Source organism: Trematomus bernacchii, unplaced genomic scaffold, assembly GCF_902827165.1.
Source record: "Trematomus bernacchii unplaced genomic scaffold, fTreBer1.1, whole genome shotgun sequence".
Taxonomy (NCBI): Eukaryota; Metazoa; Chordata; class Actinopteri; order Perciformes; family Nototheniidae; genus Trematomus; species Trematomus bernacchii.
The window spans coordinates 626,263-651,802 of NW_022987876.1; the positions used below are offsets into that span (position 1 = coordinate 626,263).

The 25,540-nt window shown below is 38.6% G+C and overlaps 1 protein-coding gene across 1 annotated transcript; it reads left to right on the forward strand.

Moving 5' to 3' along the window:
- Positions 1–1,146: 1,146 nt before the first annotated feature.
- Positions 1,147–25,131, forward strand: LOC117469490 (complement C3-like). Its single transcript, XM_034113913.1, has 14 exons — positions 1,147–1,235; positions 3,032–3,227; positions 3,346–3,508; positions 4,511–4,605; positions 4,930–5,018; positions 6,705–6,787; positions 17,245–17,332; positions 17,523–17,625; positions 17,917–18,037; positions 18,222–18,337; positions 19,843–19,986; positions 20,299–20,398; positions 24,808–24,903; positions 25,031–25,131. The coding sequence occupies exons 1-13, from the start codon at positions 1,159–1,161 to the stop codon at positions 24,882–24,884; spliced, it is 1,452 nt and encodes a 483-aa protein (XP_033969804.1). The 5' UTR covers positions 1,147–1,158; the 3' UTR covers positions 24,885–24,903; positions 25,031–25,131.
- The last annotated feature ends 409 nt before the right edge of the window (positions 25,132–25,540 follow it).

A 25,540-nucleotide genomic window follows, 5' to 3' on the forward strand; every position in this document is an offset into this window, starting at 1 on the left:
ATATCTGAAACAAAATGGTACAATTATAAAATTCCCCAAATAAAATAAAGATTCTCAGACCAACTGTTTTTTTCTTCAGACTTTCAAATGGGAGAATTCCCCGCTGTTGAAACTCCAAAAATCCCTGCCAAGTATTACTCAACAGTTTTTACCTTAGGACTTAGTGTGCATGTTCAATATGATTGATTATGTGTGCAGATTCAGCAGGTTCAGAATAAGAATTAAACATTAGTAACATTTCCCAAACAAGAAAAGAAGAACAAGTTGTCACATTTAAAAACAACATAAATGCAGAATAGTTATTTGGCAGTCATTTTGAACTGGTCATTCAACTTTATGCTCCAAAGTTAGTCAAACATGTTATTGTTACCCCTTATTGATTTTCTGCTGTTTATCTTTTTCCTCAAATTGGACCTCATGTTTATCAGTTTCTCAACTGCTGCTGGGAAATGGTGTGTATGTGGTTGTGTTCGTACATGTGGACAGAAACGCAGTGTCCACACGGCGGCGTGCTTTGAAGCTTGCCGGCGGGTGTGTCTGAAGCTCGACCAACAACCAATCACATGAATCTCCCGCCCCGGACACACAAGCACGCGGTTTGATTGGCTAGAGCTTGGACTGGCATATGATTTGATTGGCTGACGCTTCCGTCGAAGCTTCAAAAGTGGAACATTGCTCAACTTTTGAAGCGAGCAAAGCGAAGCGACGCTCCCACAATGCAGTTTGGCAAAGCGTGACGTCTCCCCATTCAAAGTGAATGGGCAGAAGCATTGAAGCTTCAACGCACGCCGCCGTGTGGACAGGCCGAAAGACTAACGGCCCCTACACACGGCGGCGTGCGTTGAAGCTTCAACGCTTCTGCCAGTTGCTCGCTTCAAAAGTAGAGCAATGTTCTACTTTTGAAGCTTCGACGGAAGCGTCAGCCAATCGAATCATATGCCAGTACAAGCTCTAGCCAATCAAACCGCGTGCTTGTGTGTCCGGGGCGGGAGATTCATGTGATTGGTTGTTGGTCGAGCTTCAGACACGCCCACCGGCAAGCTTCAACCCACACCGCCGTGTGTAGGGGCGTGAGGTGGTGGTGGGGCTGTGAGAGGATAAAAGGAGGGTGCTGCATAGCGACACTTCACTGACAGCGGACCAGGATCAGGTAGGAGGATGAGGAAAACTCTGCTGTGGCTGCTGGCCTCTCTGGCCTTTGTCTCCCTGACTTCTCTTGCTGATGGAGCTCCAATGTAAGTAGACATGTCGTACCTTTACCCACTCCAGCTCTGCTTTTTTTGTTTTTGGTCATCTTCCTGGTATCAGGGGTGCACATAACTGGTACGCATGTACGCATGCACGGCAAAAAATCTGAAATGCGTATAACGTCACTTGTGTCACTATGCGCCTTTGCGTACCTGATAGGTCATCAAAACAGAACACTTATTTCGTTTACACGTGTTTCTTGTCAACACTCAATGGAGTAAACTATAAGACATCATGTCCAAAAAAACAAAAGACATTAAGCAGCCACTTTGGCGTTTTGCTCCCTGCAAAAAACGCCAGACATTCTTGGACTGATTGAACTGGGTGCTGGCCGAGCCGCGCAGCCGCAGGCCATAACCGACGGACCTGTGAAGCTTTTACAGGAGGCAGAGGCTTAGAACACTGGACGACTAGGTTGGTTGCCGTGTGCACAGACAGGGTTGTTGTTAATGTCGGTACAGAATTATACCAAAACTACACTAACTGGCTGCGGAGGGAGACACCCCTGTGCACATTCTGTGCCCCACACACACACTGGAGAACTGCGCAAAATCAGCTGATCACAACGTTCACGTTCTGTGAGACTTTTAATCGTTCTGTGGTCAAGCTGCTGCAATTTTATTTACAACAAGGTGGAGCAAAACACAAAGCTGCAAACTTGTGTTAATGGAAGAGTTTGAAATCAGACAGAGGTGGAAGAAGTACTCAGATATCTGTTACAAGTAAAAGTCCTGCTTTCAAAATTTTACTCAAGTAAAAGTAGAAAAGTATTATCATCAAAATATAGTTAAAGTACTGATTTAAGAGTTGATTATATTTCACCTCATTAATCCAAATCTGTAAAGTAACTCAAGGTACTAAATACATGTAGTGGAGTAAAAGTGCATCATGTACCTCTGAACTGTAGTGGAGTAGAAGTACAAAGTAGCATACAATGGAAATACTCAAGTAAAGAACAAGTATCTCAATATTGTACTTATGTACATTATTTAAATACATGTACTGTCTTAGTTACTTCCCACCTCTGAAATCAGATATGAGATCAGAATCAGATCAGATACGTCTGCATTCATATTATTACCTTAACTCGTGTCTTTCATAATGAGGAGCTACAGTCCACTCTGTGTTACAAAATGCAAGGTCATGTGGTGTTTCAAATGATGCCAAGAAGTTGGCCTAATTTATTTTTAGAGTTTGCACAACGATGCAAAATGCCAGACAGAGCAAGGGTCTAGAGATATGATGAAATATTGTGTTGATCCAGTGCTGGATTGTTGTCAATGTAATCAATAGATTACTCATTGTGTGTGCATCCATGCTGGAGCTCATGATCCACATCTTTGAAAAATAGATTTAGTTTTTTTCTGCAGTTTGGGGGAATTGAAACCTGAAGTTAAATGTTCTGCTCCCCCTCACTGTTCCCTTTAATTATGTTCTTACCTATTGGGTTCGGTTTATTTATTTGACCACTTTAAGCACATATATACACACAACTCATGCAGAATCCCATATATGTATTTGTATGCACACAATTTCCAAAATACATGAATATTCTTTGAACTTTACTATTTGAAACACTTCAAACTCGTCCTGCGAATGGAAATAAACCATGGAGGCATCATTAATTCAAGATGAGTAGTTAATTTAAAAAGGTTGTTTTGTGTGTGAATTCATATTTTGAACTCTTTTTTTTCAGTACATCCAAAACAGCATGTGGTTCTTTCTGCTCGGTGACATCACATTCACATTAATATATATCTTCTTTTCCGCCCCTGCTTTGCAGGGAGGTGATGTCTGCCCCCAACTTGTTGAGTGTAGAAACAGCAGAAAACGTTTTTGTGGAGTGTCAAGACTGCACAGGTGAAGACAAAAGGGTGGAAATCCATGTGATGAGCCATCCGACCAAAAACCAAAGGCTGGCAACTGCATCTGTGACACTTAACAGTACAAATGAATTCCAGGCGCTGGTACAGATAATGGTAAATGATACGCTATAATTCGGCTGCATTTTCTGAAATGATATATGAATTAAAAAATGCACATACTGTACACACCCTGCTCCTAATGCACTGTTTGTGTTTCTTCATAATGATTCAGATCCCTGCTGGAGACTTCAGTAAGGATCCCAGCATTAAGCAGTATGTGTATCTGCAAGCTCAGTTCCCTGGCCGACTGCTTGAGAAGGTTGTCATGGTCTCCTTTCAGTCTGGGTATATCTTCATCCAAACTGACAAGACCATCTACACCCCCAACAGCAGAGGTGAATTTATTCATTATCAATAATCAAGCAATATTTATTCATAAAGCCCCATATTACAAATGTGAAATGTGCCAAAAGGGGCTGATTAGGAAAATCAGTCCCAATTAATCAGTGAAAAAATAAAAAAATAAAGATATGACTTAAAGGTCACCTATAAGGCAAAATCCACAATGTAATGTATTGTATACATTAATATGTGTCCCCTCTGTGTTAAGAGTTTCAGGAAAAAATACTCTCTCTTTTTGTCCTGATCCATCCATCTAAAAACCGGTCTGAAAATGAGCTGATCAGATTAAGGCCACTTTGTGATGTCACAATGTTTGTTTTGGGTTGTGCAACCATTAGCCAATAACCAACCAAGGTGACACCTGAATCTCATCCTAGAAGTTTTCCCATTCCTCAAATTTTCCCGAAATCCATTTCGAGGAGTCGAGGAGGTGGAAATGAGAGAAATGGGAAACCTTCCTAGAGCAACATTGTGTTTTTTTGACCAAATATCTTGCAGAGGGGCGTGGCCAGCAGCAGCTCATTAGCATTTAAAGCTACAGTCACAGCATCATCACTTTGGGAACAGGGCTGAAACAGAGGGGTTTATAGCATGCTACAATGCACGATCTGTTTAGTATTTCGGGCCAAACACTTCAGAGACATGTTTTATATATATCTGAGACATATAATATATTGTTGAAAAATAATATAAGAGGGGACTTTTAAAACATAGTAGTGGCAGCAGACCTAAATCAGGAGAACTGCAACAGGTTCATCCACAATCCAAAAGGTGCAACGATTGAATGTGGCTTTCTGCAAGAGGAAAGAGCGCGAAAAATCTGGAGTTGCCAAGTTTTTACCATGCATTTATCGGACATTAGTGCATAAAGATAGAGAGGCAGTCTAAGCCTATAGCAGCATGACTAGGGGCTGGTCCAAAGTAAGCCTGAGCCAGCCCCAACTATAAGCTTTATCAAAAAGTAAAGTCTTAAGTCCACTCTTTTTCTATGTCAGTTCTTTACAGGATGTTTGCTGTGACACCCCGTATGGAGCCTGTGGAGAGGGATGACGCCAACCAAATGGATGCGTCTATTGCCATTGAGTTTGTGGTATTGTTTTTCGATCTTTGATAGATACTTTTCCCCGGAAATTACCAAAATAAATAAAAACACAGCCAACCTGAGTTGTTGGGTTGTGTTACTTTAGGAACCCCTGTCCTATCACTTGCTACCCTCTAGTGGTTGATTTGCATAAACATAGCCACTTCCTTTAGTTGTAGATAAATAAATGTTAGGAGTAACTGGGAATTAAATAAGTCTCAATGGAGACATTGACCAAGCTCATGGAGACATGCATAAAATAGTCTATAGCATAGATTTACAACATTAACTTGTTTCTGTTCATGTTTTATTTTTTATATTGTTCTTTTTTAGACCCCTGAAGGCATAATTTTAGCACGTGATCCAGTCTCTTTGACATCAGGGATCCACTCTGGAGATTACCAACTCGCTGAAATTGTCAGGTTAGTAGTTTATCTTGTTTATGTTGTGTTCTCTACAATGAATTTCCATGTTGCGAATTTAGTGTTTGGAAAAGAACTAAACAAAAAGTAATATCTTGTATGAAATGTGGAGACACAATGAATTCTCAGTTCACACATCACACCATACTTCCAAGATGATGAATGTAAGTGAAAAACACTGGATCAGAACAGGGGGGGGCATGGGCTCGTGAACTGTAACGCCGTGTTATGCATGTCCAACCCAGTCTCACGGCATTTCGTGTTATAGTCACGAAATTAATTTAATCTATTGATTCGTGTTCACCAACACGATTGTTGCATTTTTTTCGTGTCACACAGAACGATTTTAAAAGCAATGTATTTCTATTGGTAGTATGTTTCGTGCCTGCACCACGTCTTTTTGTCCGGTCGGGTCTTGGAAGACCAGAAGCTGTGTGGTTCATAAAAACATTTTCTTACTTAATATCTTACCCTAAGCCTAACCCTATCCCTTTTATTTTAAATTGTATAATGTCGGAGTTTTTTTGCCGTCAGTGAGGAAAAGAAATGGCTCAGAGCCTCAGAATACTGAAATCTGTATTTTTTGTCATCTTTTTGTCCTTCTAATTTGTTATTATTTGGTGCAGGCACGAAACATACTACCAATAGAAATACATTGCTTCTAAAATCGTTCTGTGTCAGAATACTGAAATCTGTTTTTCCTTCTAATTTGTTATCATTTACATTGCTTTTAAAATCGTTCTGTGTGACACGAAAAAAATGGCGAAATCGTGTTGGTGAACACGAATAAATAGATTAATTTTGTGACTATAACACGAAATGCCGTGAGACTGTGTTGCAATGGCATGTCCATTGCCCACGGCACCTCGCACAGCGTAAAGCAAAAACTCACAGACATTTCAATGATTTGTACGGCAAAGTACGGTTTGGAAACTATATCATTTTCTTTTTGACGGGCATGCATAACACGGCAAAACACCGGAGCCTCGCTGCGGGGAAGCTTTGGCGCTGTTCTGGTTTGTTCTAATCTGTCAAAATGACGGACTGCTTTCAGATGTTTCCGTCATTGTTAAAAGAAATCCGTCATAGACGGGAAATATTCGGTTCACGCGACCTCTGGTTGGCACAGTAGTTCCTGGGCTCTATAACACCTTACTGCACTTCATCTGGAAATTCATTAGTAAATTCATTCAGCGAATATGCTACTTTAGGACATTCAGATTCACATCTGAATGTCCTAAAGTAGCATATTCGCTTTCTGGCCGAAATGATTAAGGATTGAAATAACAGTCTTCTTGTGGTAATTATATTTTCTCACTCTCAAATAAATAGTTTATCTATACTTTATCTATAACAATCCTGCATTTTAATTGTAAATGGACAGATTCAATAGAAATAGGCCAACATTTAATGCCTATGAATTGTACAGTAAAGCTAATCAGCGTAAAAAGAAATACAATAAAAGTACTAATACCTTTACTCCCTACTACGCTACTAACCTGAAAACATTACATTTTAGTGTAGGGCACTAATAATTATATTCAGCAGCTAATTTTTATATATTTTATTTGTGAATTAACAAGATGTAAATACCTTCACAGAGTATGAGGCCTGATTCCTGTATTACCTTGTTACCTCTCTAAATTAGTGTTTAAATGTTGTGTTTTTGTGTGTTTCTATGTTTAGTACCGGACTGTGGAAGATCCGCACAAAGTTCCACAGCAACCCACAGCAGAGCTTTAGTGCAGAGTTTGAGGTCAAAGAATATGGTGAGTCTCCCATTACAACACACTCTCACTCCATAAACGTCCAGGAGCGACGCTTGGTCAGGGTCCCGAGGCGTGCAGTTGGGATGCTCCTACATGTAGGCTCCTTCAGCTTCATAAACAGACGCAAATAGCTTTCAACTGATTGCAATGTATTCCCATCTGCGGCGGGATTTGACGCTCATGGAAGCACGGCATTCGTTTGTGTCGGCGGCTGTTAAAGGCAATGTGAGCGTCCATTCCAACCTGGTCTCACCAGAATGCGTGACTCCACCACGACTCCTTAACACAGCAGTGCGTGGTGGAGTCACGCACTCTGCTACATTTACGTGTCTGCACCACGCAAACAACCCCAATGTAAAGTGAATGAGGCTCCTTTGTCGTGGTGCACACACGCATTTCTACAACGTCCCGCAGTGAGCTTTTATTCTATGAAACGTTTTTAAAATCTACTTTATAGCTTGTAGTAACTCACGGGAGGCTTCTTTTATTTTATTTGTATTCATAATAATTTTTATTTTTCGTCAGAATGTATTATGGTGCATTATTTACCTATTTTTGTTCTCAAAAAACAGTGCATTGTGTGTAATACAACTGTGATTTTTATTAAATTAGTTCGTTTTTAAGGAAGGCCAGAGCTTCAGCTGTGTCAAATAGATTGTTCCCTTTAGTTAACGTTATTTAAAAGATAATTATATTCCTATTTGATCATGTCCCCTTTATTGTATTACGGACCCAAAGAGCAATGTGAGCGTCCATTCCCATTGGATAACGGAGGATTTTACACCCGGAAGTAAGTATTCTCCTTACTGTCGATTGATTTTACAGTGATATCTGCACTACTCATCAACTCAAAAACACCAGATTATCCTTGTTAATTACACAACATTGATTGGTTTAAATTGTGTACAATGCCTTTGTATTTTCCCCTTTCGATTTGGAGAAACAAATATTTTTTCTGAGTTTTTGGATGGCAGAAGACACTACCCAGAATCCTCAGCTATGGGACTACACCATGTCCTTAGAACGTGTCCTAGTATACATATATTCATTACTCGTTATTCTCTACTAATAGTTAATTAAAAACTGTATATAATGGCTATTTTGCACATCCCTTTCAAGATTTCAAGATTTTCTAAGGTTTATTGACATATCATATACACAACTACGGTGTAGTTATGCAATGAATGAAAAACTTGGGTCACAGGTTCTATCGATATCTGTGTACCTCCACCATTAAACATATTCTGCACATTTCTTATACTATCTACATACATCTTATAAGAGTATAATTAATATGTATAATATCAGTTAAAATAAGTGCTTCAACATAGTTAACATTGCAGGAAAGTTGATTGTCAAGTTCCAAAACAAACCATGCAATATATTAGACGTTAAGTACTTTGTCAGGCTTAATATAGATACCCCCAAAGCTTACTTACAGATGGAGCATCTTATTTCAGACAGTTTGAAACGCGAGGGTCGTGATTGGGTCGTGATTGGTTCGTGATGAAGAGCCGGCCCCCAGTCTGACTTGATACCGCCCCCGTGATAAATAAATGTAATTATTGTGAAGCCAGCTGCAATGGATCATTGATCCACCAGGGGGTGCAGTGGGGTTCCACACTGGAGCTCATGTGAAATCAACTTCGATACAGTAAGCTGGATGTACAGTATGTCTGGTACTAATGTATAGCAGATCTTTGTTAAGATCCATATGTCACGGATAGGATCATAGTCTGTGCTAAATAAGACATGTAATCATTTACAAAACATCACCATGTTGTTATTTAACAAAATAATGTTGTTTAGTCGAAAAAAACGAACGAGAGGAAATGCAGCCGGCTCTCCCGATTTTTAATCCTAATTTAATCATCATCTTCACCACGATCATTTATGTTTATGTTCGCCGAATTGACATGAAATCACTGACAAATATGAATATTCTGTATTCAACTTCATTAAAACGATCAGGACCCTGGGTGTTATTTTTCCCCACAATGAGAAATAGTCAGAAAAGCAGAAAAAGAACACTCAAACCGAGAGATGAGTTATTATTACAACGTGACTTCACTATTATTTAACAACTGTTTTTATTGGGTTCTTTTATTTGGGGTTAAGTAGCCTATAGGTGAATTGCACTAATGTGGGAAAGATCGTGATGTCTCCTTTGATCTGCTTTAAATGATCTTCGTTCTCCCGCTGTGTAGATTGGGGGACCGCCGTCCTCTGTCTTCATTGTTCGACATCGCGTGAAACAGAGGATTTCGACATTCTGTATTCCTTCCTTACTTCCTTAAACCTTTTCTCCTCCTTATCTCTTTCATGACTTTTTATTTAATGCTTTATAACAGCTGTAATAGTTCGTTTAGAAATCCTAGAAACACTTTTACGGCAGCTCTCATTTACGGTAACTCCTTCTGACGTCATAGCTACCCACGTATAATATATAAACAAAGTCTTGGCTTTCAGAATATGAAACTTTTATTTCCAAAATCACACGATAAATACATTTGTGAAGCTTGTAAAGGGAAGATGACAGGCACCTCTCACTCGCAATCTGCTCCTCCACAGCACCGCCCACCTCCCTCCGGCTGAAATTATGAATGTACAGTAAGGCATAGTAATCATAGATACAGGGATGCAAACTCATCAGGTATGAAAAAGGTGACAAGGATCCGACCCCCCCGACCCCACGGAATATCGGCTTTAAAATGAGGAATAACAGAGGATTTTAGCAGTCAGAACAACTAAAGCAGTTAATAACAGAAACGCCAAAGAGTCACATCTAATAGAAATGTATAAATGCATTTATTTGAATTGTGTAGCAGTCAGTTTATAATTTTGGCAGCACTGTTGAGCATTTTGAAAATGTATTTTCATGCCTCTGTGCAAGGCTTAGTCTTTCTATCTTTATAGCCACTGGTGTAAAGTAACTAAGTTCATAAACTCAAGTACTATACTTGGGTACAATTTTGAGATACTTGTACTTTATTTAAGTATTTCAATGTGTTGCTACTTTGTTCTTCTACTCCACTACAGTTCAGAGGTAAATGGTGTACTTCTACTCCACTACATGTATTTAATAGCTTTAGTTACTTTACAGATGTGGATGAATGATGTGAAATATAATCAAGTGTTAAATCAGACTTTAGTTCCACCTGGAGTAAATTCACAAGCTACCCTGCAGTATACAAAGTCATTCAAACTAGCTGCACCTTTACCAGCTTTGAGAACACTTTCATGATCAATCATTATAAAACATATCATATACTGTATATTATTCTGAAATGGACCAATCTGCACAACGACTACTTTTACTGTCGCTACTTTAACTATATTTTGATGAGAATACTTTTCTACTTTTACTTGAGGAACATTTTGAATGCAGGACTTCTACTTCTACTTTTACTCAAGTACAAGACCTGAGTACTTCTACTTTTACTCAAGTACAAGACCTGAGTACTTCTACTTTTACGAACAAGATCTGAGTACTTCTACTTTTACTCTAGTACAAGATCTGAGTGCTTCTACTTTTACTCAAGTACAAGATATATACTTATAGCACCTCCGTTTATAGCCTATGAAAAAAACTATTTGAAAACGAAGGCTAAAGCTAACGTTAGCAGATAGTGACAATGTATGCTAGTTAGCTAGCTCAACGATAATATAGCGACAGGAACACTTTTCAGTGCACATCACGCTCTGCCGCTCCAACAGGGAGCTCTGCTCTGAACACCTGAACGGCCCGTTCTAACAGCTGTTCACCAGCGGTCCAGTCTGTGCCACAGTGACTCCGGACCGCACAGTTAATATTAACGAACGCACCCGTAGGTAATGTAGCTGCTGAAGCTAGACCCTCATCCCGGAGCAGCAGAGCCTTATTATACATCCATGAGCAGAGCCGACAGGCAGGAAGACTCAAGCACACAGCTCGCGCTTCATTATAATATATAAAAAAAGAACACCATGCGTGTCATGATGGCACATAACAGCTCGCGGCCGCAGATTACTCCGGGTCCCAGACCCCCCCATACCCCAAAAATATTTTTATTGCAGATTCAAAACGGCAAATTTCGCCGAAAGGTGACAAGTTTGCATCCCTGTAGATAACACGGCAGGGTCCGTTACAGTTTGTTTTCATCTGATTTCAAATAAACAAAGTCTTGGCTTTCAGAATATTAAACTTGTTTCGGCAAATTTAGATGATAAATACAACTATGAAGCTTGTAACGGCATAATTATTTAAGCGGAGAACGGAGTAATTTAACGTTACAGCAGGCATAACAACAGCCGGTGTTTATTTTATTATTATATATAGTTGTTATTCATTTGTTTTAAAGCTCAATAAGGAAGATTTAAACTTTCACACACGTTGACCGGCGAAAAACTCTGCCCGGTTCCCTCGGCCCCCACCACGTTGAATAAACAGAAGGCTGCTTTTGTGGAGGAAGTTACAGCGCTACGTACAGGCTCGGCATATGTACTGCAGCTTTTTCCAGCGGTATCCATAAATCTCTTAATTTTGACCTCAAAGTGCACCAGATTGATGCATTTAACTTCAATATAAAGAAAAACATCTTCTGTTGTAACAACAATAACATTATAAATAGTAACATAGCTGAACATGGTATTGCACATTTAGCTTTCAGTGTTACTGACCTGAGATGTTTTTATTACATGAATTAAGGTGACTGAGGCTTTTTAACATAGACTTTTCAGTGTCCCACACACCCACATACCGTTCACCATCCCCCACCCCCCTACTGTATGTTGATTTTTGACTTTGTTTGCCTACATGTAAATGGGTGGCATTTAGTACCTACCCCCCTCTGAGTGAATACCTGTTGTACCTGTCCGGGGCTAAGCCCATAGGACGATGCTCTGATGTCATCACCCTCGCACATTTGTCATTTGTTTACAAAAAACGATGTTAACACTTTCTCGTTCTTAATATATGCTATATTTAGGGTCGATATGTGTTGAATTACTTTAAAATAGCAGATCACTGTGACCGGATATAGTTTTTTCGGCTTAGTGAACGTGTGTCTCTTCCTCCGCGGCTCCTCCGTGCAGAGAGTTTGCAGCGGTGTGTGTCAGCAACGTGCAGTCAGGGGAGGCACGGATTGGCCGTCGCGAGAGTCGGGACTCATCCCTGGCCAGCTGTGAGTTCTGGAGAATCACAGAACGGCCGGACGCCAACGGCCCGGTTCGCTTACGGCCGACAACACCCCCCGTTGACAATTCACGAGCGTCTAACTCTCTCCCCCCCCACCCCCGTCGCACCTTCTAACAGAGCCCCCCCACATATCAAATCCCAATTTAACCCCTGGCCTCTGGAGCAGAAAATGTTTACGTTTTGGTACGTTTTTAGGGAAATGTTGTAATATTGCAACGTTGGCCTTAGGTGGGAGGGAGCAGAATTTCTGTATTTCTACTCACATTGTCTGAATAAATATATTGAACAACTAAGGGTTAATTTGCAGGATTGATTGCTTACTTAGCCCTATATCAGTATATAGCATGAATAATAATCACACATCACTCATATTTGTTATGAATAATCATTTATCATTTATTAAATAGTAAGTCGCTTTGGATAAAAGCGTCAGCTAAATGCAATTTATGAAAGCCTCACTCAGGATTTTTTTACCAAGTGTTTTTATTGCTCTTGGGGCATTAAAAACAAGATTTTAACTTTAGTTTTTGATATAATATCTGCATTTTCTCTTGTGAAAAACTAAGTCTTAGTTTGGCCATAGTTATTTAATATATAAAGACTATATATTATTGAATTACAAGATTAGATATACTTTATTTGATCTAAAATATTGATGTGTTCAAATGCTCTTCTAAACAAAACTGAAAGTCCATGAAAAGCTGTCTTCCTGTTTCTGTGAAGGAAGCGCCATCTCCTGGTTAAATCCTGAAATTGAAAATCTGGCAACGCCCTCTTGGAAAATAGTGGGAGGGCTTAACATTCCCAGATACTGGTCTTTGGCAGGTCTTAGGCAGGTAACTGGCAGGTAGTAGGCAGGAAGCAGTAAGCTGGAGTCTGAAAAAAGATGCTCCATCTGTACATTTATTTAAAGGAAGACCTTAACCTACAGTATTATTTAATGTTTAAATAAAGCCTTATTAGTTTGTCTGTTTTGCACATCCTATGCACATACTATCAGGCACTAAACTGTTTTATTGTAGAGATCACTTACAGTATCTTCTTGATCTTTTCTATTCTATATTATTTATATCATTGACCTTCCACTTTCCCACTATTTTAAGAGTATATACTCTTAATATTTAAATGTTTTCATCAAATATAACACATTCAAAAGTGCTTTACAAAAATGAAAGACATTAAGAAAAAGGCATTTTAAAACAGTCATTAAAAAGCAACACAATCTACCTGCATTGCAATTACTCTAAACGTGTAATAACATGCTTTAACCAGTAGGAGGTGCGGGTTAAAAAGCTGTCAAGTTTACAGTGTTAACAAAATAAAATATACTGCTGTTTCTGGTTTAGTTTACGACGGATATATTCTGTTATTGTTTTGATATTTGTAACACAAAAGCGATGTAAATAACCCACAGCAACACAGAAAAGATGGTCTTAACATGACCCAGCGGTCTAGTAGTTAATAAAAAACAATAATATCAAAACAAATTATTACTACTAACTTTATTGTGAAATTAAAACAGAACGGTAAAAGAATAGTTTCCGGTCTATTCTGAGGCCCGATCTCTGTAGATAAATAAAGAACTACGACAGATGTGTAATGTTTAATGCAGCCAAACCATTCATTACAATGCATTCATGTGATGACTTTCAAAGAGTAAAGCAAGCACTGCTGAATAAAGTATGATTTTATCTTTTACGAAACGTTTTTTTTTCATATGGAATGCAGTTCACAATCACCAATCACAGAGCTTGAGGCAAAGCGGAACAATAGCTGAGGATTCTGAGTAGTGTAGTGTCTTCGGCCATCCTAAACTCAAATATTTGTTTCTCCAAATCGAAGGGGAAAATTACAAAAGCATTGGACACAATTTAAACCAATCAATGTTGTGTAATTAACAAGGATAATCTGGTGTTTTTGAGTTGATGAGTAGTGCAGATATCACTGTAAAATCAATCGACAGTAAGGAGAATACTTACTTCCGGGTGTAAAATCCTCCCTTATCCAATGGGAATGGAAGCTCACATTGCTCTATGCGTCCGTAATACAATAAAGGGGACATGATCAAATAGGAATATAATTATCTTTTAAATAACGTTAACTAAAGGGAACAATCTATTTGACACAGCTGAAGCTCTGGCCTTCCTTAAAAACTAACTAATTTAATAAAAATCACAGTTGTATTACACACAATGCACTGTTTTTTGAGAACAAAAATTCGTAACTAATGCACCATAATACATTCTGACGAAAAATAAAAATTATTATGAATACAAATAAAATAAAAGAAGCCTCCCGTGAGTTACGACAAGCTATAAAGTAGATTTTAAAAACGTTTTATAGAATAAAAGCTCACTGCGGGACGTTGTAGAAATGCGTGTGTGCACCACAACAAAGGAGCCTCATTGCTTTTCTCACGTTTTCCCCTTCAATTCTGAGAAACAAGTCGTTTTCTATGAGTTTTGGATGGCCGAAGACATTACATTACCCACAATCCTCTGTAGCAACCATATACTGTATATTGCAACAGGCAACAGCTTCGGTTCATGTTAATTTACAAACTCTTCAACTACAACCATAGTTATATTTAAAAACTTGTCAGAAGGCCTCACGAAATACTTTAATGTAAATTAAAATGTAAATGTGAAGGAATGTGTGTATATTAACTGTGGGTTTTTCTCTGGAAGTTTTTCCTTGTACGATGTGAGGGTCAAAGGATGCCGTTTTTCTAATACTGATATTCCCGCAATGCACGCTGGGATTTGGTGTTTATGCGATGTGAAATCCGAAAAATTAAATAATACATTATTCCGAGTGTGCTTGCTTTTCTCTTTGAAAGTCATCACATAACGGCATTGTAATACACGTTTCGGCTGCATTAAATATTACATATCTGCCGTAGTTGTCTATTTATAGAGCCCTGATGAGAACACTTCTAGACAAACAGGAACAACTGCCGCCAAAACTGAAAACTTGACGTGGATCTTAAATATATAAGCAATTAAACAACATCTTACATTTATTTTCACACAATACGTCTCCTTGCAGTATCAACACTAATTCGGCTGACTTTTATATTTGATCCAATTGGTAGATAGGCTGTATTTACACCATAACGGTGCACAGCTGATAGAAAGGGACACCTACTGGTTAAAGCACGTTATTGCATTTTATAATTTTATTATTAGATATTAATAGGATCCCTATAAAGTATATTCTTTACTCATCGTTATTCTCTACTAATAGTTAATTAAAGGTGGGGTAGGTAAGTTTGAGAAACCGGCTCGAGATACACTTTTTGTTATATTCCATGGAATGCTCTTAACATCCCGATAGCAATGAATATCTTAAGTGCTTTGACAAAAAATCCATAAAAAAATGTCATCTGTGGAAGCCGTAGTACTGTAAAAAGCACGACCAATCATTTTAGCTGGCCCGGCTAAAATAACTGGATGGACTGCCTGCCTGTCAGCCTTCCATCTGTGCACAAACTTATCTCTTGCCCTCATTGGTCATATGCGCGCTCGCGTGTGTTGGAGGAGGGGCTCTGTAAGGAAGTGGCAGATTTTCTCCGGTTGTGTATTTTCAAATTCCAGCGCACTCGAGCTGGTTTCTCCGAAATTACCTACCCCACCTTTAAAGAATGTATATAATGACTATTTTGCACATCCCTTTCAAGATTTCAAGATTTTCTAAGGTTTATTGACATATCATATTATACACAACTACGGTGTAGTTATGCAATGAATGAAAAACTTGGGTCGCAGGTTCCTCAACAGTGCATTAATTAAAATAAGTGCTTAAACATAGTTAACATTGCAGGAAAGCAATATATTAGACGTTAAGTACTTTGTCAGGCTTAATATTTATCTGTAGATACAAATGTCACTGTGTGTGCTGTGTGCTCGGCATGTGTGACCATCAAAGAGGATTTCATCCCTCCATATTCATCTTCTATACCCCCAAAGCTTTTTTCTTATTCAAAAGAAGACCTTAACCTAAAGTATTCTTTAATGTTTAAATAAAGCCTTATTAGTTTGTCTGTTTTGCACATCCTCCTATTAATATCTAATAATAAAATTCTAAAATGCAATAACGTGCTTTAACCAGTAGGTGTCCCTTTCTATCAGCCGTGCACCGTTATGGTGTAAATACAGCCTATCTACCAATTGGATCAAATATAAAAGTCAGCCGAATTAGTGTTGATACTGCAAGGAGACGTATTGTGTGAAAAGAAATGTAAGATGTTGTTTAATTGCTTATATATTTAAGATCCACGTCAAGTTTTCAGTTTTGGCGGCAGTTGTTCCTGTTTGTCTAGAAGTCTTCTCATCAGGGCTCTATAAATAGAGAACTACGGCAGATATGTAATATTTAATGCAGCCGAAACGTGTATTACAATGCCGTTATGTGATGACTTTCAAAGAGAAAAGCAAGCACACTCGGAATAATGTATTAGTTAATTGTTTTTAAATGTTTTCGGATTTCACATCGCATAAACACCAAATCCCAGCGTGCATAGCGGAATATCAGTATGAGAAAAACGGCATCCTTTGACCCTCACATCGTACACGGAAAAACTTCCAGAGAAAAACCCACAGTTAATATACACACATTCCTTCACATTTACATTTTAATTTACATTAAAGTATTTTGTTAGGCCTTCTAACATATTTTTAAATATAACTACGGTTGTGGTTGAAGAGTTTGTAAATTAACATGAACCGAAGCTGTTGCCTGTTGCAATATACAATCTATGGTTGCTACAGAGGATTGTGGGTAATGTAATGTTTTCGACCATCCAAAACTCATAGAAAACGACTTGTTTCTCAGAATTGAAGGGGAAAACGTGACAAAAGCATTGTGCACTAAAACCTATCAATGTCGTTTAATTAACAAGGACAATCTGGTGTTTTTGAGTTGTTGAGTAGTGGAGATATCACTGTCAAATCAATCGACAGTAAGGGGAATACTTACTTCCGGGTGTACAATTCTCCGTTATCCAATGGGAATGGACGCGCACATTGCCTTTAACAGCCGCCGACACAAACGAATGCCGTGCTTCCATGAGCGTCAAATCCCGCCGCAGATGGGAATACATTGCAATCAGTTGAAAGCTATTTGCGTCTGTTTATGAAGCTGAAGGAGCCTAGGAGCGTCCCAACTGCACGCCCATTACCTGCACGCCCATTACCTGCACTTTCATTTAAAACCAATATCAATTTACAGCATTCACTCGTTTTTTTACTGGATTGGTAAAACCATAAATATATTTTTTCAGTGCTTCCCAGTTTTGAGGTTGAACTGAAACCTAAGAACTCTTTCTTCTACGTGGACGACAAAGACCTCACAGTCGACATTAAAGCCACGTAAGAGAAAGTTCTTGTTCTGTGGCTTTAGAGGCTGTTTGATTGGTGGATTGATTGTAGGAATGAATACAGGTTGCTGTTTAGAGGTTGGGTTGACACTCTTGCTCTTTTAGTTTCTTAATCATTTGTTTTTACTTTGTTTAAAATGAACCTGTTTTGATTCATACATTTCCCTCTCTTCTGGATTTAGGTATTTGTTTGGTCAAGAGGTGAATGGGATGGCTTACGTTGTGTTTGGGGTCATAAATGATGGTGAAAAGAAGAGCTTTCCAAGTTCTCTTCAGAGAGTGCAGGTGAGCACATTCTACACTAACTATATTTTACATGTGTTTTGGAAGAGTCTCATACTCACAAAATGTCTCCCCAAGATCTGCAGTTATTTCAGTTTAATTTCTACTCACAGATATTATGTATTTAGCGTGTTGAAAACACATAATGACAACGATGGTGGTGACAAAACACAGTCTTTTCATATTGTTTTAATTGAGAGACCCTTAGCAGCAGGAAATAATGTTGTATTATCAACTGTTCACTGTAACACTATACTACATTTTAAGACACATTTTTGAACTATGTTACATTAGATTAAAGAAGGTGTTGGAGCTGTCACGCTGAAGAAAGAGCACATCACAACGACCTTCAAAAACATTGAAGAACTGGTGATGAAATCCATATATGTAGCTGTCAGTGTGCTAACGGAGAACGGTAAGAAAGAGACTAAGACTATTCCCAAACGACAGGGGGGAAAACATAAATATACTGTATAAAGATAGGATAAGTGTTTTTGTATCAACTACAAAGTGACCGCATTTAAAAAATATAATTATATTATAAACAAAAAAATCTTGTAATCTGTTTTGATTTGATTTGTTTCTGCATCTATTAACAGGTGGTGAAATGGTGGAGGCAGAGTTGAGAAATATTCAGATTGTTAAATCTCCTTACACCATCCACTTCAAGAAAACTCCAAAATATTTCAAACCAGGAATGTCCTTCCAAGTTGCAGTAAAGTACTTTACATTAACTTTAAAAAAAAGTACTATTAAAAAAAGCACTTTATAATAACATTAGCAAAAGTATGGCTATATTTTTGATGTATTAAATGATTTTCTGAAAGACAGTTACTCTTTTTTAAATTATTAAACCTACATAGAGTTTACGACGGAGCCCTGGAGGGTTCATAGAGAGAAAAAAAAATAAAACGAGGCCACGTTTTATTAATTCGTGCGCACGATATACTTTCTCGTTCGCACAAGATACTTTCTCGTTCGCACGATATACTTTCTTATGGTAAGACACATTGAACTGCCCGATCATTACGCCATATTATTAGTTTTATGAAGAATATGTCCGGTCGCCAGGGCGTGTGTGTGTGTGTGTGTGGGCATTTGTTTATGAGAGTGTCGTTCGTTCCGGTGCACTCCGGTGCACTCCGGCAGGACTATAGCACTACATCGAGATTAAGATTAAACACATTTCTTTCACGTGGGAATACACATATAACTATGGAGAACCTCGGTCCTCGAAGTGCATTTAGAGAAATTAGATTTCCTTCAACATGGCGCGCTGAAAATCATTTCCGGGTCACCACTGGAAGACCGAGGATTCGAGGAGTCGAGGAGGGGTAATTAGTGAAATGAGAAAGGGCCCAGGGTTTCTCTGTCCGGCTGAGAGGGCGTTCAAGTGAAAGGGACTGGGTTAGCAACATTTGATCAATCACAAACATGGAGAAGCGTGCTGACAGCGCAGCGTCATACTTCATGAATGAAAAGTAAATAGCAAATCCTGCTTCGTAGTACAGGCCACTGGTGCCGCAGAGATTTCCTTCTATAAAACAGCTGTGGGCAGCAGATACTGTGAGAGTCACGGACATGAATTCATAGATCAAAGCAGACTGGTTTACAGACTCTTCTGTTTTGCCAATCCGGTGCTTAAACAAATAGCTCTACACACCTGGCCAAAATGTCCCTAAATGAAGTCTGAGTTTGAAATATATCTCAAATAATGTATGCACTGCCATTTCTCCACATAAACATAACAGTCTGCAATAAAACGGTTGTCTCCTCTGTGCTCCACTTCCTACTGTACTTGGCGCACCGGTAACTTTCTCGTGCGAACGAGAAACTAACAAAATACTTTGTCGTTCGCACAAAATACTATCTCGTGCGCATGAGAAGGTATTTTGTGCGAACGAGATACTTTTTTTTTCTCCATAAACCTTTAGGGGCTCCGTAGTTTACTTCTCTCTTATTATATTATTAACAATAACAGATCACATCATTATTTGTCATGGATTTGAATTATGATCTTAAGGCAGATTTTTCAGATTTAGGGAAATATTCCAGAGAAATTAAGAAATATACCCGGTAAGCTTTGTGTCACCATAAGTCATCATATTTAGTGAACAGAGCTAGATATTAGTACTGAGTTTTTTACCTTTATAAGATGCGGTCTAATAAGACAGTAAACCTTTTTTCTGATTGTTGAACTGTTTGTGTCTGTGTTGGCAGGTCGAAGTTATGAATCCTGACAACACTCCGGCACAAGGTGTTGCTGTTGTGGTTGAACCAGGCACCGTGAATGGCAGGACCGCAGAAAATGGCATGGCAAGGCTAACCATCAATACAGGAGGGTACCCACAACTGACGATCAATGTAAGTCTCTTAACAATTCACACAGGCCGCTTTTCAAATGTAAGCTTTGACCTACAATCAATGAATAATCATTATAAACATTTTTGATATTCATTTCTTAAGGTGAATTCAAGCAGAGCTATCAGCAGATGTTTTTGCTTCTTTATAGCTCATTGATTAACTTCCGATTTTTTGCACATTTAATTTACAGTATGTGAAAGGTGAAGCTTATCTTAATCGTAGCCAGGATAAAGATGGAATAGGAAAGACTTTGGACTTTTCAAGTAATATTTATTTAACCATGTGTATGCTTATGTGTTTCTTTCATTTCAGGCAAGTACGAATGATCCTCGTATTTCATCGACAAGACAAGCATCAGCCAACATGACAGCTCTCCCATATATTACCCAAAGCAACAACTATATCCACATAGGTAAGAGACCAGGGGTGGGAATCTTTGTGTATACCACTATTTCATTTAGAATCTTTTGAATCACTGTTTGATTCTAAATTGATCCTCAATGAACTGCATAGAGGTGCTAATTTAGGAATAGACTCCAATCCGCCTTGCGCTTCTTATGGCTGTTTGGCAAATTACGGCGTGAACGTAGAGTAAAGCGTGTATGAAATTATGGATTTTTTATATTTGAGGGAGTTATTCAAAGTTATGATTTGCAAGACTTTGGACGGTATTGAGCCAAATACCTTTAAAATAATTTGCCTGGAAAACATGCTCCTTTTATTATATTTTTCACTTTTATGTAACAAGTTAATCTACAGATGTAGCAGCTAATTTAGGACAGTTTGAAACGCGAGGGTCGTGGTCGGCCCGTGAACGGCCCGTGAACAAGAGACTGCCCCCAGTCTGACTTGAGACCGCCCCGTGATAAATAATGTAATTATTGTGAAGCCAGCTGCAATGGATCATTGATCCACCAGGGGGTGCAGTGGGGTTCCACACTGGAGCTCATGTGAAATCAACTTCGATACAGTAAACTGGATGTACAGTATGTCTGGTACTACTGTATAGCGGATCTTTGTTAAGATCCATATGTCACGGATAGGATCATAGTCTGTGCTAAATAAGAGACATGTAATCATTTACAAAACATCACCATGTTGTTATTTAACAAAATAATGTTGTTTAGTCGAAAAAAAACGAACGAGAGGAAATGCAGCCGGCTCTCGATTTTTAATCCTAATTTAATCATCATCTTCACCACGATCATTTATGTTTATGTTCGCCAAATTGACATGAATCACTGACAAATATGAATATTCTGTATTCAACTTCATTAAAACGTTATTAACGTGCCTAAACTCAGTAATTCACTAAAAATATTTATATTTTAATGGAGCCTTGTCAGGCAGATCAGGATCCCGACGCGTAGCTCCAGTCCTTTCCTGTAAATTACAGGTCCAGCCAGGCAAAACAGTGCACTTCTCTTTCCCGCACTACTGTGACAGACCATGGGGCTGGGTCAGCCACTAACATATTCATATTGCTCTTCTCATAAAGACAAATATGAACATTAGTTTTTAACTGAAATGATCAAATAAAGTCAAAATGTCACAGTGTTTACAAACATTGACCATACCGTTCACCAAACCCCCACCACCCTGCCTACTGTAGGCCTATGTTGAGTATACTCTTTGTTTAAAACTAATTGGCCATCGGAATGTGTGTGTCCCAACCCCCCCTGTGATATCTCTTCTCCAGCAGTCTGTAGGTTTGTGTTCGCATATGTATGCTGTCGCAGTTCCTAAATGACACGTTTACGCCTTAAACGATGTTTAAAAACGAAAAGTAAACGTTCAGGGTTTTTTATTAATGGTAATTTTCAGACTGTGAGTTGTTTAGTGGTAGCTCATATAGTCTTGATTCTTGTGGTTAAACTTTTCGCTCCGTATTTGATGGTAGTGGTGTCGAAATTCATTCGTCACTTCCTTTTCAGTTTTTGTTTTTTTTAATCTTTTTTTTTTGTTATTATTGTTACGTTCCTGTCTGTATACACGTGCTTTAAAATGTATTGTTTAATTCTACATATATGTCATATAATAATCAAAATATATGTTTTCATAGTCTTTGTCAGCATATTTTTGCCACGTTATGCACCCCTTGCTATCTTACATAATACAAGTGTCACATTCATGACACTTGCTCCATTCATTGGTACTAGTCCTACAACTATGCCCTAAAAAATGCTTGAGGGTGGGATTAATACAAACATATTTTTGGGTGGGGTGCATTTTATGACAGGCCTGGTTATCACAATATACCCCCCCTTGCTATCTTACAAAATAAAAGTGTCACAGATTGATGCATTTAACTTCAATATAAAGAAAAACATCTTCTGTTGTAACAACAATAACATTATAAATAGTAACATAGCTGAACATGGTATTGTACATTTAGCTTTCAGTGTTACTGACTTGAGATGTTTTTATTACATGAATTAAGGTGACTGAGGCTTTTTAACATAGACTTTTCAGTGTCCCACATTTTGCACAGAACTGTCCCACATTAAGAAATGCAGATTGTCTGAGACAACTTGGCACTAAGAGTACTGATATGTCTACCATTTCTTTTCGTGAGTGTAATATCTGCATTTTCTCTTTTGAAAACTAAGTCTTAGTTTGCCCATAGTTTGGCCACTCATTTTTAATCACACACGTCTCCCCATCCCATTCAAATTCAAATTCTTGACTGAAAGAGCAGTGTAGCCTACAGTACATGTAAATGGGTGGCATTGCCAATATGCATTTGAAAATATATAGTACCCCCCCTCTGAGTGGACTACGTGTTTGACTTCACATCTTGTCACAAACCAGGGACTTTACTTCCTGATTTTTGGAAGACTGACCCAGATACCTGTACATAGTGGAAAGTGAAATTGACATTGTCAAATTTAATAAAAATACAAAATAATGTTCACATTTGGGAACCGATTGAAAACATAGGACTCAATCTTTTGCTTCACATTGAGGGGAAGAGAGCATTTTCCCATTGGTCCCAGTCCAGTTGGTTCTTTTTCACCATTCTCCCCATATGTTACAAATGGGCGTTATGGCCATGAAAATATTAGCAGCATAGATCTCAGGGCGATGCTGTCCCTTAAAAAAGAGCTGTCCTGATAAAATGTTCCTCTCGCTCTGAGGAAACTGCCCCTGGTGGGTTCATCAGGTGTGGCCGCCGACCCTGGAGTGACCACTGGCACTGGAATGACCGGTGGCAATGGTTGTTTTATTTATTTATTCATTATTTAACAGGGACAGTGCACAACATGAAGAGGGTGTCTGTTTCTCTGCTGTGTAAATGTACCACAACCTGCAAAAGAAGCTGTCTAGCCCTGTTTGTTTTTTTTGACCTTTCAAATGTTGTTGTATAGCCTCTGGAGCAGAAATGAAAGAGTTTTAAAAATGTTTACGTTTTAGTAAGTTTTTAGGGAAAATGTGTTAATGTTGCAACGTTGGCCTTAGGTGGGAGCAGAATTCTGTATTTCTACTCACATTGTCTGAATAAATTAGTATTGAACAACTAAGGGTTAATTTGCAGGATTGATTGCTTACTTTAGCCCTATATCAGTATATAGCATGAATAATATCACACATCAGTCATATTTGTTATGAATAATCATTTATCATTTATTAAATAGTAAGTCGCTTTGGATAAAAGCGTCAGCTAAATGCAATTATGAAAGCCTCACTCAGGATTTTTTTACCAAGTGTTTTTATTGCTCTTGGGCATTAAAACAAGATTTAACTTAGTTTTTTATATAAAATCTGCATTTTCTCTTTTGAAAAACGAAGTCTTAGTTTGGCCATAGTTTGTTGTCAAAGTGCTGTACATATAATAAAAATACCCTACAGTAAAGACACTTTACAGCAAATACCACAGCACAGTTGTTCAGAATATCAGTATGAGTATGAGCACCCAATATTGATGTGTTCAAATGCTCTTCTAAACAAAACTGAAAGTCCATGAAAAGTTGTCTTTCTGTATTTGTGAATGAGCGCAATCTCCTGGTTAAATCCTGAAATTGAAAATCTGGCAACGCCCTCTTGGAAAATAGTGGGAGGGCTTAACATTCCCAGATACTGGTTTTAGGCAGGTCTTAGGCAGGTAGCAGTCAGGTAGGCAGGCAGGTAGCAGGCAGGAAGCTGGAGTCTGAAATAAGCTGCTACATCTGTAGAACTCTCTTTGCTCTAGAACAGGGGTGTCAAACTCAAATACACAGTGGGCCAAAATAAAAAAAATGTGTACTAGTCGAGGGCCGGACTGGTTCAATGTTATGCAAAACTTATTGAAATGAACTTATTGCACATATTAAACCTGGAACTAACAAAGCTAAATTATTGCCTATAAAAACAACATTAAACATTAAATAATCAGTTGCATTCATTTCTTATGGCTCTATCTGCAGTCATTTCTTATGATTACATTTTTCCACAGGCCAACAACAGCTTCAAAAAAACAATTTCCCTCAAAGACAAACCAAACATGCCCTGTTGTCAAGCCAGATACTTGGCATCTCATCTTGGGTGCAAGTTCATCAATGTTTGGGCTCAGACTCTGAGCTGAGGAAAGGATTGAGTGAAGGTGTGCATGCAATATACCGGCGGGCCAGATCTAATAGTAATTTAAAATTATCCTGCAGGCCGAAATTAAATCCACCAAGGGCCTGATTTGGCCCCCGGGCCTTGAGTTTGACAAATGTGCTCTAGAATAACTGTCCATCAGAAGCAATGTAAAATATCATTGTTTATAGGGAGAAAATGTACTACAATGCTCTACTTTAGAAATATTTGAGATACTGCAATCACAACATGTCATATTTGCAGGTGTGGTTTCAGCTGATGTACAATTAGGAAATAACATGAAAAATCGACCTCAACCTCAAAAGGCTGGAAAGTCATGACACTGACATCACATACCTGGTGAGAGATGTTTTAAATATGGGCATGTGTGCTTATACTACCCTTTTTGTTTGCGTCCATCAAGTTGTGTAGTGCAGTATACACTTATGTGCAATAAGTGCTGATATGTAAGTCTGTGTCCCTATAGATCATGAGCAGAGGTCAGCTGGTGCAAAAAGGCCGACACAACACAAGAGGTCAAGTACTGATCTCCCTGATGGTTATCATTACCAAAGACATGCTGCCATCGTTCCGCCATCATAGCCTATTACCACACAAATGAGAATGAAGTGGTATCAGACTCTGTTTGGGTGGATGTAAAGACTCCTGCATGGGTTCGGTGAGACACGCAAACAAAAAACACACACAAAACTGATTTATTTATTACTGTATTCCTCTGAAATATTTTTTAATGTAAGCAACTGGTTCAACAAATCTAAAACTGTAGGTGTTCACTGACCTCACCTTCACATTTAGCTGAAGCTGGAACCATCGAGACCCGCTATCCTATGAGCCTCGCAAGATGTTTGGTCTGAAGGTTACAGGAGACCCAGGGGCCATAGTGGGACTGGTGGCAGTGGACAAAGGCGTCTATGTCCTTAACAACAAGCACCGCCTCACACAGAAGAAAGGCAATTTATTTATATCATATTTTTCT